Source organism: Eublepharis macularius, chromosome 2 (genome assembly GCF_028583425.1).
Source record: "Eublepharis macularius isolate TG4126 chromosome 2, MPM_Emac_v1.0, whole genome shotgun sequence".
Taxonomy (NCBI): Eukaryota; Metazoa; Chordata; class Lepidosauria; order Squamata; family Eublepharidae; genus Eublepharis; species Eublepharis macularius.
In genome coordinates, this window is record NC_072791.1 from 152,675,674 (window position 1) to 152,693,221 (window position 17,548).

At 40.0% G+C, this 17,548-nt stretch overlaps 1 protein-coding gene across 1 annotated transcript in view; it reads left to right on the plus strand.

The window, feature by feature from the left end:
* Window positions 1–750: 750 nt before the first annotated feature.
* NUP160 (nucleoporin 160) overlaps window positions 751–17,548 on the plus strand; it is a 56,605-nt gene continuing 39,807 nt past the window's right edge. Inside the window, exons 1-12 of the mRNA XM_054972546.1 lie at window positions 751–855; window positions 969–1,077; window positions 4,658–4,868; window positions 6,710–6,932; window positions 7,468–7,546; window positions 8,289–8,403; window positions 10,314–10,472; window positions 11,280–11,357; window positions 12,800–12,897; window positions 14,625–14,709; window positions 15,580–15,648; window positions 16,606–16,689. Of these exons, the coding sequence (XP_054828521.1) occupies window positions 753–855; window positions 969–1,077; window positions 4,658–4,868; window positions 6,710–6,932; window positions 7,468–7,546; window positions 8,289–8,403; window positions 10,314–10,472; window positions 11,280–11,357; window positions 12,800–12,897; window positions 14,625–14,709; window positions 15,580–15,648; window positions 16,606–16,689 (1,413 nt within the window). The 5' untranslated portion in view covers window positions 751–752. The remainder of the gene's footprint in view (window positions 856–968; window positions 1,078–4,657; window positions 4,869–6,709; window positions 6,933–7,467; window positions 7,547–8,288; window positions 8,404–10,313; window positions 10,473–11,279; window positions 11,358–12,799; window positions 12,898–14,624; window positions 14,710–15,579; window positions 15,649–16,605; window positions 16,690–17,548) is intronic.

Here is a 17,548-nt window from a genome sequence, read left to right on the forward strand (position 1 = left end):
CTGCGTGTTTCTCATATACGAATAGTTCATGTCATGGAGTTCCCCACTGTCTCCTGGTAAACATTCCAGAAATGTGTAAAAAAATTCAATGTCAAACTTCTCTCGTTATAAACCAAACGAACTGTTAGTAACTACGATTTTCTCACGACTGAGTCGTCAGCACTTTACAATTCCACTGATTTCAGGCGGGAAATTAAGAATGCGCTGTTCGTATTTGAGTTCAATGAAAGCTAAACGTAAGTATTTAACAATGTTGCCGTCCTATTAATATATTACTATCCTGTCTTTTTTTCTTCTTTTTCAGTTGGAGATCAAGGTAGCATCCGTGAGGTCGCTCAAGCGGTCTCCTATCCCAATACTGGCCAGACTCTCTTAGCTTCGGGAGATTACAATACTTTATGTCTTGACATCATGTCGTAGCAGCAAGTCCAGCGCTTGCTTTCATAGCATCGTTAACAGCAACGTACCTTGAAAAGTCTACTAATCCGTGCGCCAAACAAACCGCAGCTCACGCAGAGATGAAAACGAACTCGGCGGCCTCTGCATGCAAACCCATGCCTTCTTTTTTCTCTCTTTGTGACGTAAGCGGCCAGAGTCGCTATTCCTTAACTCTTGCCTGACGGAGTATTCGATTCCTTTTCCTCCATCTGCGTTTCCGTCTCCCGTGATGCACTGCGACCACAGCCCCAGCTCGGCCATGCTCCCTTCCACCATCCCGTCAGCCTTTGCGGCGTCGCGCGCGGGAAGGGAAGATGGCGGCATCTATGGTCCTGGCCGATCGGGGTTACCTCGAACTCAGCGCAGCGGAGCGGGCAGCGCGGCGCAGGGTTCGGGAGCTCGTGTTCAGCCTTCCAGGTGTTAACGGAGTTTGGGTGGGTGGGCCTGAGCGGCGATTATGATCGTGGTGGTAGCGCTTTCCTTCCGCGCGTGAATTGACTGACCGGCCTCCCTGGTCCATCTCCTTGCAGGTGGCGGTGTATCCCCCTCAGCTGTTCGACACGCAGACAGCGCAGGCGGGTATTGGTACCAGGGGAGCGGGCAACTAGGCTCGGTGACCAGAAACCGTTTCATCCACTGGTGAGTACTGGAGGACGTGGTCTCGTTTCCCGTCGCGTCATAGCCAGATAAGTTGTAAATCGATATCAAACGTGCAGGCCCGTACACTTTGCCAGAGAGGGTGACCCAGGCTTCGCAGAGCGCAAAGAGGAACTGCAATGCGTTTGTGATTTTAGACTTCTGCTGTCTGATCCCCTTGAGTCGTGTTTCACAGTGTGTTCAGCCATCCCCAAGCAGAAAACAATAAAAGAGCCCGTAGGTAAGAAATCATGTTTAAAGAGTAGCAGGTAATTGAACAACTATCAATAAATGTTTGTGACAGTGGAATGACTGCTGAAAATAAAAGGTAAGTGAATGTCAGAGTTGCATAGGAAAATTGCTTTAGATAGGGTGCAAGAGATTAATGATAAATGTGCTAAAAGAAAAGCAGAGCTATGGTGTGGGAACTGAGTGTCAACAAGCTGGATATATTTGTTGAATGTCAGTTATAGCATAAAGGGAGAGACAAACAGGCTTTGAAGTCTCTTAGAAATCAAAAGGGAGTTCATTTGTGCAACAGTAGAACAAGTAGAATGACAGTTGACTGGCAGACTGCAGAACTTACTGACATTCTTATTAGCATAGAATAGGCTAATAAGATTCCTGAGAACTGGTATGGCAGAGGGCTTGTGCCAGTGAATGGTCTTACTCATTGTAGGGGAAACATAATATTATTGGAAGTATAGAAAGAATTAAAAGTTGCTGTGGTATGAGCAGTGAAGAAGAGAAGAATATGGAGAGCATATTGCCATGTCAGTTGTGCCTTCAGTGGAACTTTATTAATAAATGGGAGAAATGGTATGAATAGAAATAAAGGCATGGGGCCACTGTAATTATATGTACATTGTCATTCTTCACAGGATTTTTTTTTTTTTGTAGCTCTGGATATTTTAGCATCAGTGTTCCATTCTGTACTTATTTCTTTCAAACCTGTTGATATGCATGAGAATCTCCATGATACTCAGTTTGGTTCTTAGGTCATCAAAAAAATTATTTGGACTGTGTAGAATTCTGCTGGCATTCTAAAGGCTTGCTGCAACTAAATTGTTCACCTCCCCTCTATTCTGCTGAACAATCCTGATAAGCATTTTTAAGAGTTCATTTGTGCCTGTGCCCATTGTTCTTAGTTTTGTATGATTATTTAAATACTACATATTCTGTTATTAATTTTGTTGTCCTTCCTTTGTTGTCTCTTATCTACCACAGATTTTAACATATATTTGGGGCTGAATGTTATGATACAAAATCTTATAGTAACTATTTTTGTTTTGATTCTGGTTACTGCTTCTTGTGGATAATGGATTGTGATAAATAATTGTTTTAAAAGTCTGCCAAGAAAACATCATGATGCGACATCCCCCCATGGGTCAGTAATGACTTGGTGCTTGCACAGGAGACTACCTTTACCTTTAAATAATTATTTAGTATAATAATTATTATGATTATGATAACTGCACTTATATACCGCTCTTCGAGACAGATTAGTGCCTCACCCAGAGCGGTGAACAAGTTAGTGTTACTATTATCCCCACAATACTGCTGGGGAGCTGGGGCTGAGAGGAGTGGCTTACCCAAGGCCGCCTACTGAGCTCATGACACTAGTGGGATTTGAACCAGTAGAGAGCTGATTTGTATGCTATGAGGGTGGATAGAAGGAAGATGTGATTCTTATGAGGAGTTGCTTGTAAATGACCCCATAGTCAGTAATTCCAGAAATCCCTATTTGAGGGTTATTAATTTATATGCTGCTGTGGAGTTGAACCTGTTGGCAGTTTGGGACATTGTTTGGCTTTTAAGTATTTCAAAGAATGAATGCCTGTGTCAGTGGATTAATCATATTGAACCCATATATAAGGCTGCAGTGGTGATGGCTGGCTTGACTAATATGTGTTCTGGCTGCCCCAGATCCAGGGCAGAAAGCTGAAGTGTACACAGCTCCATTTGGCTCACTTCATCCTTTCCTGTGCCCAGTCCGGCAAGTATAGGGAGAATGGTTGGGGTTGCACGGAGTTCCCTGTCCCAGCACACATTTTCCCCCATGTAATGGGGGTGAGCAAGCTGTGTAGCTGGCAGTTTGAATGATAATTGCTAGATTATACAAAACTTCTCCCCCATGCATTTGATGCTTTGTGGCATGTTAGGCAGTGCGACTTTTATAGTGGTCGTACTCACCCTGTGGTTCGTGGAGAGCCATATTCACAATTACTATCAATAATCCTAAATATGTAGCTTTATAATTATTTTAATTACTTTAATTAGCCCTTTTGTATCTGGAGTAAGGGAAAAGGCTTCTCTCTGACAGTATAAAGCGCAGCAGCTCAGATTGAAAGAGTGAGATTCCCAAGTATCCAGAGGAGAGCAGGTTGGTAATGGAGAAACAGGTGTAAAGCCATCACCACCATACCACTGTAGCCAGCTTGCTCTTTTCCCAGCTGGCTGCCACAGTGGTGATGGTGGTTTACTGTCTCTTCTACACTGCCAGTTTGCTGTCCTCCTAGGTTCTGGGATGGGAGTGCAGAGGCTGCAGAGAAGGGTGGGAAGTTGTTGGAGAAGAAGGGTGTGACCTGTTACTAACTGCCTCCTGACATAAACCTCTGTTCCCAGTGTTAAGGAGTCACAAAATTTGCCATCTGCTTCATCTCTGTTTAAAAGGTAGAGACCTATTTACAAACACTGGTCCTCTCTATTCTTATCCCCAGTGATGTCACCAGACCAGGGCAGCTCAATTCCCTTTATCAGCCACCCCTCGCCCAGCTACTTTGCAGTGCTATTGGAGTCAGAGAACCCAATACTACTTCCCCTTATACACTGCCTCCATGTTGTGAATTAAATTAATTGGCTGTGTCCAGAAAGGTTGGATGTGGCCAGAAAGGTGTATGTTTGCGCATGTTATTTTCCCTGTGATGCTAGATCTCTGGTTAACAGAGTTTAAACAATTAAAATTTATTTACTATTTCAGTGAAATTTGGATAACTGAAACACACACACATTGTTTCTAATATTTGAATGTTTGGACACAGATTATTCCAGCAATTCATAATTTACAAAGTATCAGTTCTCAAAAGTCAGCTCTAACTTAGGCTGCTTTACAAGCTCAGAATCCATCTCCTCAGGCTGACTGTTCACTCCCTTCTTACTGCTGTTTACCTTGTCCCCACTTTCCAGTAACTCCCATTGCCTGTCTCTGGGAGAGCCAGAACTGGACCTGTTAATCACAAACGGACCCTTCTATCCCTAGCATATGGCCCAGAAGTTAGGAAGGCACACATTTTACCCCATCCTCCAGTCCCCTGGTAGCAGCTTTTAAGGTGGGAAATACCTGCCAACTACAAGCTCATTGGGCATCAGCACTGCCCACTTTCCTAGGAAATAGGGCAAGAGCTACATTGAGGAACAGTGCTTAGAAGAAGACAGTTGCCATGTGACAGGTGGCTCTTGAGCCACAGAATGAGTATCTCTGATCTTTGTCCTCCATATGTACAAATTCTGCATTGGACTGTGGCCCATATTTTGTAATCTGTAAATTTATAACTGCTAAATGATTTGACTTCCCTTTTTTTAGGGCTACTTCAGGTGGTACATTAGAACTGGTTGAGGAGTCCCTGGATATAAACCTTCTGAACAATGCTGTTCAGCTCAAATTTCAGAACAGTAGCCTTTTACCTGGAGGAGTGCATATCTTTGAAACACAGAATCATATTATCATCTTGATCTCAACCAATCAGACAGTGCACAGATTGATGTTACCACATCCTGCTCGGATGTATAGGAGTGTAAGTAATCTGTTTAAACTCTTGAAAACTGTAACTAAATATATTTAGGCAAAATAATTCCTATATGTTCATTGAACATGGTCAGTTCTGATGATTCTTCAAAGCGTGATTTAAATGGAAATAATTAAGTTACTGGAAATTATGTAAATTTTCCAGTTGTTTGAAGGCATGGGAAAATAGAATTTTTCTCACAGGTGTTGGGAAAAAATTGAATATCTGAAACCTAAGCATTTTCTTGCTTTAATGACCTAAAATGCATAATTCATAGCAAATATGATTGTTTTATTTAGATTTGCTATATTTATGACATACTAAAGTATAAGTGCCTTACAGTGCAATCCTGAGACTTCAGTGGATTTAGAAGGGCGTAACTCTGTTTAGGATTATCTTGTTCGTTTAGCTCAGACATAATAGTCAATGTAGTGAGAGAATGCGCTACACACTTTTAGAGTGAGAGAATGTGCTACACACTTTTGCACCCTGTGGTACCCAAGCATATATACTTGAATGTTTGCTATCTGAAAGGTAAGAAATATTAAATGTGGGAAGTGGGAGCAATTTTTGTAGTAAAAAAAAATGTTTCTTACTTGGATCTAGAAATAATCTGTATTCATGCTGAAGGGCATCTAATTGCCTGCAGAGCACTTTCCTCTCTAATATTGGCTGCCCCACATGAAGAGTGTGAAAGCAATGGTTTAGGGAAACTTCTGCAAGCTCCCATAAGTTTTCAGCACAGAGGTGCAGTGGGCAAAGCTTTCCTTCCCTCTCTATTTAACTTCTGCTGGATGCATAGCTCTGAAAAGTTTTTTTTTTTTTTTTGCGGGGGTCTCAGCCTGACTAGGGCTGGTGCAGCCAGTAGTTCTGCTTGCCAGAGATACTGACCAGGCTGCGGGGGGGAGGGCAGCAATGTCCTTTGCCCCCGCAAAAGTGAGACTGATCCCTCCCCACCTGGCAACCTGGTTCCAGTTCTTCTGTTCCCTCTTGTAACCCATCAAAGGATTGGAAGGAGGGAGGCAGCAAGGTGGGTGGCATGCTACTTCAGTCTATGGTGGGCAGGCTCAGCCCAAAGCTCCAACTCCCTCCCAATGCAGAGAGGCTCCAGCTAGCTCTTGCAGCTCCAGGACTGGAGCAGAGTAGGAAAGTGACACCTGCCACATGGAAGACAGGTAGTCAGTGAAGAGGTAGGCAAGGCAAGCCGTGACAATTGCCAGTTGCTTCTTCAGGCTTGCCGAAGCCCATTTGAAGAACAAGAGGGGAGGGAAGTGTGGTGAGGTTTGTGATGGGGCCTGCCTGGTGGTGTGGCAGGTAAGAGGAGGAACCTATCCTAGCTTTAAGGCTGAGGATGATGCTGTCCTAAGGCCCATCTGTCAAGTGCCCTTGCAGTAACTGCAGCAACTCAGGTCTGGATCCCATAGGTTGGGAACCACTGATTATGTCATATAATCCTTTTAATTACTAGAGTATTTCTGAGCATCTTGGGTTGACTTTCTCCACTATGGGGAATAAAACAGTTCTTTCTTGGGCCCATAGCAATAATAAACTTATTTTAATTTCTAAGGAGCCCTCAGAAAAGCCACATATGTCATGTCAAAAGAGCCACATGTGGCTCCCAAGCCACTTGCGTATTACTGCATTAAAGAATTTGCTGGGAACAAATTTAGTATGGATAAAAATTAATAGTTCATCACAACCAAGAGTATTAAAAGGCAGAGATAGGTTTTAAGAATTTGGGGTTTTTTTGTTTTCTCCCATCATATTCAAATATTGCAGAAGAAATTAATTTTAAAATCGTTTGGCTTTTTTCTGGGTAATTACTAAACTTATTTTCATTTTTCTTCAAGGAGCTGATAACAGAAAGCCAAATGCAATCTATATTTACGGATATTGGAAAAGTTCATTTGAGGGATCCTTCAAACTTCTTTGTAATTCCCACTGTACCTGGACTAGCAACTGGTTCCACGGCTTCTGCCGCTTGGCTTAGTAGTGATGGCGGAGCACTCTTTGCTCTGCCATCTGCCTCTGGTGGGATTTTTGTTCTTAACCTGCCACCTCACGATGCTCATGGTAAGAATATAAGATGATCTAGCTCACTTGTTTCAGACTGCTGTTAAAAACCTCAGAAATCCTATATTAGTTATTTAGTACATTTTTATCCTGCTCTTCCTCCAAGGAGCTCCGGGCAGCATACATTTTGGGCTTCTTCCTTTTATCTTCACAGCTACTTCCTAAATGAAAAATGTTCTTTCTCTCATTCTGTTCTGTTTACAACTTGTCATGGGTGTGGATTTTTATTCTTTCCATGTAAAGCATTGATGACTAATCACAACAGGATTATTTGTCTGTATTAAAGCATAGTATTCTATTGCATGTCATTCTACAGAACTTTTTTTGTTAATCTCAGTGTGCACCAGCAGTATAACCTCCTGATGCAGCTTGGGTACCCTTCATCAACTTTTAAACATCTCATAACTAATTTTGTCTTGCATACTTCCTTCTGGAGCTCCCAAAAGATTATTATTGCGGTTTAATCTCTTCTTTATTACATTGTTTGCCAGACATTGATGAGATGCCAAGTCATCAATTCTGATCTTCTTTATAGGAATAGTTGCAACTGTGGAGCTGAAACAGAGTTCAGTCATGCAGCGTTTGCTCACAGGTTGGATGCCAACAGCTATCAGGTTTGTGTTTTATTAGCAAACAAGGCTAGACTTACTAGAACTATCTGCAGTTGTTGGCAGGGCTAGAATTGAAAGACAGTGCTGAATGAACACTTGGTCTCCCATTAATCTTACTGTGATACCGCTTGCATTATGTGCACATTTCAGCAACCACATTAAATATATCAATGAATTTGTCCTTAGCCATTTAAGACTGTCATTAAGATCTGATAAACACTGCAGGTTTAATGGTCTGTTTTTCCAGTTAGTCTGTCTTAAACATCTTTAAAAGTGCCATTTCTATTTTATTTTGAAGGGGATATTTCATATATAAATGTGTGTTGCCAGTTCCATGCTGTTAGGAATATGGGTTAGTTTCAATCCAACAATTTAGAAAAAGCTCATTATCTCAAATTGTTAAACTTCATTTGTGAAGAAGTTTAGACTACAGCTAAAGCTTGCTTCATTTCACTGACAATTTCTGGTCTTTTTTAGCTGGCTTGTCTTAGAAAATGTGCTTCCCATATGCTTCCTATGGGTAGGTTTGTATGAGTAATAGAGGAATGCACTTGAGAATTTCGTAGTCATTGAAAATTGTATGAGTATCTGAAGTTGAGGAGCATTCCAGGTACATATTATACTGTCCTTCCAATTATAACAAGTTATTGGTATTATCTTGTAGGAGTTTTAAAAGTTTGTTGCTTTGACATCTTTAAAAAAACTCTATGCTTACTGTATTTAATCAAAACTATTGAATTTTCAGAGGGGATCAAAGTCCTTCAGACCTTCCTGTTAGCTTGTCGGTTCACTGCCGTGAGCATGATGCCTTCCTCTTTGCACTGTATCAGGATCATAAACTTAGGATGTGGTCTTACAAAGTGAGTATGAAATATTTGTTTCGGCTTTATCCGATCTGTGGTGTTAGTGCTGCAATGACTGGTTATTCATACGACTAATGATACTTCCTAATTTACAGAAGGTGGTAACTTGACACTTCGAATAAATACACTGTGCAAGTTACATAAATGAGGGGAGTCCTGTATGTCAGTTGCAGCTCATCAATATAATGAAGTGCATGCTAGGCCATGGTGTGTGCTTCAACAGTAAATTCGTGCTAACTCTTGAACAAAACTTGAGTTGGTCCAGAATACTTTAACAGAACTTCAGCATCTTTGGATAACTTGGCAAAACAAGACCTTTTGAAGAATTCATAGGAGGAACAGTAGCCTCTTTGATCCAATCTATGGGTGACAGAAGGATGGAGGGCAACATCAGACTATTAAAGGGAATAATGTTGTAATAATGAGGACCTTCACCTATCCTCACACTGACTGGACAAAAGTCTGCTCAAACTGTGATAAAGGAAATTTCTAGGTATGATAAATGATACTGGCATAGAAAAGCTAACTAAAGAGAAGATGACCCTGAATTTCATCCCAGGTGGTACTTGGGATCTGGCGTGGGAGGTGGAAGTGGTTGAGCCTCTAAGGAACAGTGACTACGGGTCTATCAAACTCAACAGTGCAAAGTCTGTGTGAGGAGGGGATCTTTCATAAATAATTGAAAGGAGCAGCTTTAAGCTCCTTGGAAGCAAATGCAAAAGGTCTGAAAAAGTGTTCGTACAGCTGTAGGGGAAGATTCTTTGGAAAAAGAAAATCAACTTTTTGGCACTTGGCATTTTTGGACATACTAGTAAATTATACTATGCTTTGGAAGGGGTATTAGGTTCAGGAAGCTGAAACGTAGGAAGCCATCTGGAAGACATCCTTTAAAATTGATTTCTACAATAAGACCACTCTTCAAAGGTACTGCAGAGATAGCATCTCACTCCAGTGAAACGTAAATATAGTAAAACATCCTTTTCACAATGCTTGAGATGTTATATTAATTAATATAGGTTCATGGTTCCACATATGGTAGAGTTGCAAAAAAAAACCCCTTCTAACATGAGGGTGTTAACATATTTTTAATTTTTTAAAAAGATCTAAAACTGTCTTTATTAAATTTATGTAGAAAAATGTAAATTATAATGCAAAGGACAGCCAATGATGTATAGTGGTTAGAGTGTTGGACCAGGATCTGGGAAGCTGAGCTTTGAATCCCCACCCTGCCATGGATGCTTGCTGGGTAACCTTGGGCCAGCCATACACTTTCAGCCTAACCTACTTCACAGGATTGTTGTGAGGATAAAATAGAGAAGAGAATGGTGTAAGCAGTGTTGCACCCCCATTGGGGATAAAGTAAGGCAGGATATAAATGAAGTAAATAAATACATAGATAAGAACTGAGCACACCAACTTTAATAAAATTTATTTTCTAGCACCATAAAGCCATCATTTTTTAGCGCTGGAAATCTATGATAAAAATTCAAAACAACATATGATTGTACATTTTTTGGCAAGTTAATTGTTGATTATTTTGGATTCAATTTATATCTTAACAATTCACATTCAACAACTTTTTCATTCTGCAATTAAGAACCTTTATAAAGATACCATAACCAATACTCCTATTTTGATTAGAACTGTAATAACATTTTGTTAAACTGTAAAATAAATTGTATGATGTCTTATCTTCTTTGCCCTTATCTTTGTCCTACTCTGTTTTATTTTATTTATTTAATGTACAATTGTAATAATTTTTTAAAAAACAAAATATTGTGAGCTGTTCATAAATGATAACTGGAATCTCTTTAGGGTTTCTGGCTGGGTTTTTTTTTGGCAGTTGTGTTTAAATATTTGCTGTATGGACAGCTGTGCGTTACTCATTTGGCATCTTTCTTTGGCAGGATCAAATGTGTCTGATGGTGGCTGATATGTTAGACTTTGTGCCTGTAAGTAAGGACCTGAGACTTTCTGCTGGAATTGGACACAAGTTACAACTGGCATATTCTGAGACACTGGGGCTTTATATTGGTGTGTACTTGCATGCGCCCAAGCAAGGACAGGTACTAGAATGTTTTACATTTTGATAATAAAAGTTTCCTATTTTTTCCCCAAGGCAGAGAACTTACATGTGTGACAAATGGGTTTCTGAGTTTGCAGAAGGGAGATTTGTTTAAAAAACTTTCTGACTTTCATTGTACATTCCAGGCAGTTTACAAAACTTTGTACTTTTGCTATATACTTGTAGCTTTTAGCTTGTGATAGTAGATTATAAAGAATTTGGGTCAGTTTCAAATATGTTTTTGTTTTTGAAAAAGCAGGAAACTGCAACTTACTGGTCCCTTAGGGCTAAGCAAATTTAGAAGAATTTACAAATTCATCACTGAACTTTTCACTTAGTTTTTCTCTGACAAATGGGAATCTGTAATGTATAAACTTTAGAGAATCTTGTTTCAGGATGGGCAAAGATTTTTATTTTCTATCTGATACACCAATTTTCCTTCGACCAATTTTTTTGGAATCCCAGTTATGATAATAAGACATTAAGAGTAGGAAGGATTCCAGGGAAAATTGAAAACGTTCTGTCCCATGCTAAGAAAAATGACATCTCATGTACCTTGAAGCAAGACTGTTTGGGTAGTAAAGGATAATGCGCCCCCTTTCTCTTGGTTGAAAGTATGTTTACTGCCTTTCAATAAGGAGGCTATGGGTGGACATTCTGGGCAGGAAATGTTTTACTTGCTGTCCTGTTTTGTTTAAGTGCTATAATATCCTATGTCTTAAATAATCATCATCAGACATTAACATCTGAGTAAAGAACAGGATAAAATTGTTTCTTATTTATTTTCACTAATGTTTTTTTTTTACAGTTCTGTGTCTTCCAGTTGGTGAGCACAGAGAGTCATCGCTATAGTCTTGATCATATATCATCATTGTTCACCTCTCAGGTAGGAGTCATGTGGTCTTCTGGGGCAGTGAAGCTGAAAGAACACTACTCAGATAAAAATGAGATACATTTGTTGAGCATGTAACTTGGATAAAGAGGGGGCCTACATAGGAATATATGAAACACAGTTTTCCCATCACCCCCAACATCATACTGAGCCACTTTTACATGTCTTTAAATGGAGAGGACTTAGAATTACAGGGTTATTTTGAACACTGTTGGGTAGGGGCGAGCACTCCCCACCCCCCAAAATTCAGGAAATCCAGAACTTGGGAGTCTCAAAAAATTCGGAATTCTTAAAATTTGGAGCTGATTCTCTTATTCAGTTTAAGTAGATAAGAGCAATTTGGATTAATTTGGCCTTTATTCCCTATGAGGAAAGCAATCTGGGGGCTGGGGCTGGTATTTTTCAAGAAAACTTCACCAAATTTGCAGGGAATATATTCATGACTGTCCTCTAAAGACAATGCCATCACTGGGAACAATGAACAGTGCCTGGGCAGCTTGCTCTGGGGGAATTGGGTTGGGGAGAGTGTCAGTTTCATTCTTTTCAGCTTTCCCAGGGATGAATTTGCAATTAGGAAGCATGCCTTGGCCATGGCAGCCTTGCCCCTTGTGTGTTTGTGCTACGAAAACCAGCAGGAAACTTTCTTACCATAAGGAAGAATGAAGAGTTGCTGGGCAGCTTGCCCAGGGGGCATTTGGATTGGGGTGGGGTGTGTGTGGAATCAGTTTGCTTCTACTGGGCTTTCTGTGTGTGGAGCTTGCAATTGGGAGTGTGTCTTTGCCATGGCAGTCTTTCCCCAGTGTGTTTCTGCAGTGGGAGTCAGCTTTGACTGTTTTCACATAATAGGAACAAATGGAGTAGTTGATGGCATCTTCTTTAGGGGACCATAGAATTGGACCCTGCAATCCAATTTTTCTGAAACTTGGGTGTTCTTTAGAGGACAGTCAGGAGTTAGGTCCCCTGCAAATTCAGTGAAATTTGGTTGAAAAATGACTCCCCTCCCCTGCAAAAAAAGGTGGGAACTGATGTTTCTTTGCAGGGATACAGTAAAGAAAACAGCCCAGCAGTGATTTGCGAATTTACCCACATTTATTCAGGGTCAAAAATTCAGGATCTCAAATTGGATTCAGGATTCTCTAATTTGAGACAGGAAAGCTGAACTTTGCTTTCTCTGCAAAAATTCAACCATTTCCCTTGAATCCTAGAACTGAATTGCACACTTCTGCTGCTGGGGTATACATGCTGTGTGAGCAGTCATGTCCTTAGTGTTTGCTAACTGTAAATAGAGTTTTAAAAAAACTGTTTATAGATTTAACAGAATTCTGAATTTTGTGCTCAATGTAATTCCATTCCCTTTTTCTGACTTACTAGATCAAGCTACATTAGGACTGACATTTAAATTAATGGCTAATTTTCATTATATGTTCTTTACCTAGGAGACACTTGTTGACTTTGCCTTGACGACAGCTGAGATCTGGGCACTCTGGCATGATGATGAAAATCAGACTACTGTAAAATACATCAATTTTGAGCAGTAAGGTTTTTTTCCTTCCCATCTCATGTAAGGTGTTAATTATTAGCCTTTTTTAAAAAAGTGTTTCATATTTTCTTTAATTTCGCTACAATTCAGAAGGAAAAGTTTTAAATCAGATAGTAGAAATTCTTGAAAGATAGAATTCCTCATACTCTGTTTTGATGTCAAAAGATCAGAGTGGCTAAATAAAACTCAGAAAACCAGCCTGCATGATTATAAATGTAGCAGTATGTAGAGGAGCACAATCATATCAGAGTGAGATCATACCTGCCCCCCAATTCTATTGGGACTATATTTTCACTGATGGATCCTGGGAACTCTTGGATAACAGAGTCTCACCATGTACATATCTATCCATGTCCTTGGATTTGGATTGGCTGCTTCTTTGGAAAATGGTTGCTAGGGGTGTGTGCTTTGGGTTTCCAATTTGGGTTTCCAACCCGATTTGGAAAGATTCGGGGTTCCCAAATTGGCCCCAGCATTGCTGAGACAATTTGAGAATCCCAAAGCAAAGCTAACCTGAAGCAATTTGTATCGCTTCGGGAAGTTTTGGGCAAGAAAAGTGTTGCTTTAACGCCTGCCACTTTACAACTGATGGGAAGGGGATTCCCCATCAGCTAAAAAAAGGTACTTTCCCAGCAGCTTTTTTCAGCTGACAGGCATTTGAAAGCAGCAACACTTGCTGCTTTCAAAGCTGCAGCTATTTTCAGCTGACAGGAGGATGATTCCCCCATCATCTGAAAAATGGTGCTTTCCCAGCAGCTTTTTTCAGTTGACAGGAGGGGGATTTCTCCCACCAGCTGAAAAAAAGCTGCTTTCAAACCTCCCTCCCTCCTCTCCTCAGCTGAAAAAGGGGGGCATTTGAAAGCAGCGACACTTTTCTTGCACAGCAAGAAAAGTGTTGCAGCTATTTTCAGCTGACAGAAGGGGGATTCCCTTCCCATCAGCCAAAAAAAACCGCTTTCAAATGGGCAGCGTTTTTCTGCTTACAGGAGGGGATTTCTCTCCCATCAGCTGTAAAGCAGCCAGCATTTGAAACCAACAGTTTTATTGCCATTTGCAAACAGCAAGAAAAGTGCTGCTTTGAGCTTTGGTGTGCTCTGTAAAAATTCCTGAATCTTTACGGAACATACTGAAGCATTTAAACGCCTGAAACTTGAAGCAGCTTGCCACTTCAGAATTTGGATTATCCCAAATTGTCTTCCCACTTTAGGGAAACCCGAATATTTTTCAGGTGCACATCTCTAAGGGTTGCTAAGAATTCCCTGGGCGGGTATGTTTGCTAGTATGCAGAATAGAAAAATGTGGTCTTGCTATTCTGAGGTTTGATGGAAGCATAGCTGCGAAGGAATCCTTTGCAAGTGGAAGAAGATTTGCATGAACTTTTAATATTATATGCGGAGCATTAAAATGCAAAACCCCACTGTCCTCCGCCTGCAGATTTAAAGTGGTTCAGTCCATTCTTCTACCACATTCTGCTACATATGTAGAACTAGGCGCCTCTGCACAGAGGAGCAGGGACAATGGTAGCTGAGAGTTTGTAAGCATGTGGAAAGAAATGTGCAGACTTTCTCAGGTCTTTTCGTAATTGATGACATTCTGTGATATCTTGGGTCAGCAATGTGGGGGAAGAAGGATGGAAGTTGATGGATACCAATGTTAAATATATTAGAGTTAATTATTCTACTTGAAAATAATAATTCGTGACCTGTGTAATCCTCTTTCAGTAATATAGCAGGTCAGTGGAATCAAGTGTCAGTGCAGCCCCTGCCAGCTGAAGAATTAGATATCAGAGATGACCAGGACCCTAGGGTGAGCAGACAATAAACTAGTTAAAGTAACTGCAGTTTTCTGTTTCATATTTTATACTGAGCAATGCAAAGCTTGGTGGGTTAAATAAAATAATATTTTGTATATGTGTTCCTAGAAATTGTATTCTTTGAAGCAATTATGTATTTGAATGTTGCCATGTAAGTGGTTATATATTGTAGCTTACAGATCCATGCAAACAAAAATATTTCACGTTATGTGGAAAAAGGTGCAATAAATTGAGAGACAAAGTAAATGAAGTTATGCAGCAGTCTTTGGAAGATAAGATTCTTTACTGGTTCTAGATCAGGAATGAAACATGCAACTTAGATGGATGTGCAAAGTTTCACCTTTGGCTAATGGGTGTATAAACTGTGTGTCTGTAATAATTTTTAGCTGTCCTTGGTGCAACTTTTGGTGTTCCTAGTACCCTAAACTGTTCAGATGGAAGGGCTCAGAAACAGCATGTCAAAAAGAACTGTAATTGACGGAGGTTTTTGTCATTTTCTATAAGTGTACTGTTTCCCATTTCTCCTCATGAGCCTGTCTTGGTGCACTTCAAGTTTTAGAATTCTAATGTTGCTATTTGAGCAATGCATCAATTTTTATAGTTCAGTTTACTCTTCTTCCAGTGCATCAATGTTTATAGTTCAGTTTAATCTTTTTTTCTTCCAGGTGTATTTTGTTGTATGTTTTATCTGTGGCCTCTATAGAAAATCAAAAGTTCAGCTTTGGATGTAGTTAGAACATAATGTCTCATGACTGGCCCCCAGCTGTATTGGAAGGAGCTAAAAAAAACTAAGCACGATCTGTCTTTTTAAAAAATCCTGTAAACATCTTAAATATTATTTCCAATCATGCTGTCTCTTACAGGAAACATATACAGAGGCTATCTTCATGCCTGGCCAGTTTGCAAATGCTGCTTTGCTTAAAGCTTTACAGGTGAGCAAGACTGTCAAAAATATTTTTTTTTGTTCTATTGCAGAGCTTATGAAATAAATGGGAATTGGCATTAACAAGCCAGCTGAAAGTTCTGTAGTATGAAATGGCAAGATTGGCATTCTAAACTGAAATACTTCTCTGCTGCACCAGTTCAGAGTATTCTCTTGGGTAGCAGTTGGAAAACAAATTTAAAATTGGAAAATCCATTGCACAGTGAAATTAAATTGATCACTTCTCTGAATGGCATGATTTAGATAACTGATCAACAGAGCACAGGTATTTGGAGAGTTGTTGTAATATTTTGCTAGGTAAATTAGGCTTTCTCTTCAGCTGAGATATTAGTGGTGATGGTTAAAGATGTTTTCAGAAGTAGAATATTTTATCAGCTACTCTTTTATCTGCAGAAGTTTTTAATGCTATAATATAATGTACTGTATAATGCAGCTACATTTAAAGGGAAAATCAATGCCAAGAGGAGAAATAAAATATACTAGCAACAGTTGAAGAGGGAATGTATACCAAATGTTTTAGATTTTTGGACAATACATGCAGAATGAAAAGTACTTATATGAGGAGTAGTTTGAAATAACTTCTGATACAATGCTTCATAGCTTGCACTTTGCATGTGAAAGTTAGATGGGTAAAGCAAAATTCATGACGGAGCTTTAGGGCTTTGTGGGAATTGCCAAAGGTTGGATATATTGGGGTGGAGGTAAGATATGAAAAGTCCACAGGGATGGAGTGGTACTGAGTTATATTGAATATGGTATTTGCACACAAAAGTAGATGGATGCCTGTGTAGAAGGTTGCAGCTAAGTAGCCAGAGGTCTGGAATACTATTTAGAAATGTGAAGAAGAATCACTTATTGGAGGTAATTTCCCTCAGACCCATGTATGAAATTGTGACTAGCTGGTCTTCCTTCAACAATGAGAAACTTTCTTTAATTTTTTTTAAAGATCTTTTCTCAAGGAGCTGAAAGATTTTCAGACCTGTCCTGGGAGGAGCTGAAAAGAGAAATTACTATAGCTGTAGAGAATGAGGTAAGATTTTTTCCTTCTTGTCTCTATTCTGTGTTACTTCAAGTAACTGTTCACCAGAACTGCTCAGCATATCTAGGATTCTTGCATATATCAAAGTGTCCAGCTTGATCGTTAGCTCTTGAAATTCATGGCTCGGAGTGTTCTGAATCTGGAGATTTTTCCATACTCCTGGCGTTTTAGTTACATAATAGCCAGTGACCTAGTGTTCTGCAAATATAATTAGAAAATAGTTAATTCTTTGTACCAGTCAAGCTGAAACAATAGGCTTTGGGCTTAATTTACTTTATTTATACTTGCCTTTCTCCCCAGTGGAGACCCAAAGCAGCATACATTGTATTGTTCTCCTTTCCTCCATTTTATCCTTACAACAAAACAACCCTGTGAGATAGGTTAGACTGGCCCAAGATCAATCAGCAAGCTTCTGTGGCAGAGTGGGGATTGGAATCTAGGCTTTCCAAGTCCCAATTTGACGTTCTAACCACTAAACTACACTGGCTTGCCTACTGTACCCTGGAATTACAATAAATGCCTGCTAAATATTCCTGTCCCTTTATTTAACAGGTGATTGTGGCAATAATCTGTACTTAAGCCTTCTGATCCCATGTTTTGTTTCACAACAATTTATATGAATGCAGGCCTATAATCTAGCTGTGAGGCAAACAGAACCACTGTAGTAGACTGCCAGGCTTCTGTTGGAAGTCACAGGTTCCAATTCCTGCTTGTTCATGGCCCTGAGACTCAGTATGCGACCTTGCATCGTTTTCTGTTTTTCCATTAAATGTACTTCACGGGATTGTTGGTGAGGATAAAATGTGTATGGACAGGGGGAGTGTACACTGATCTGAGTTCCTTGGCAGAA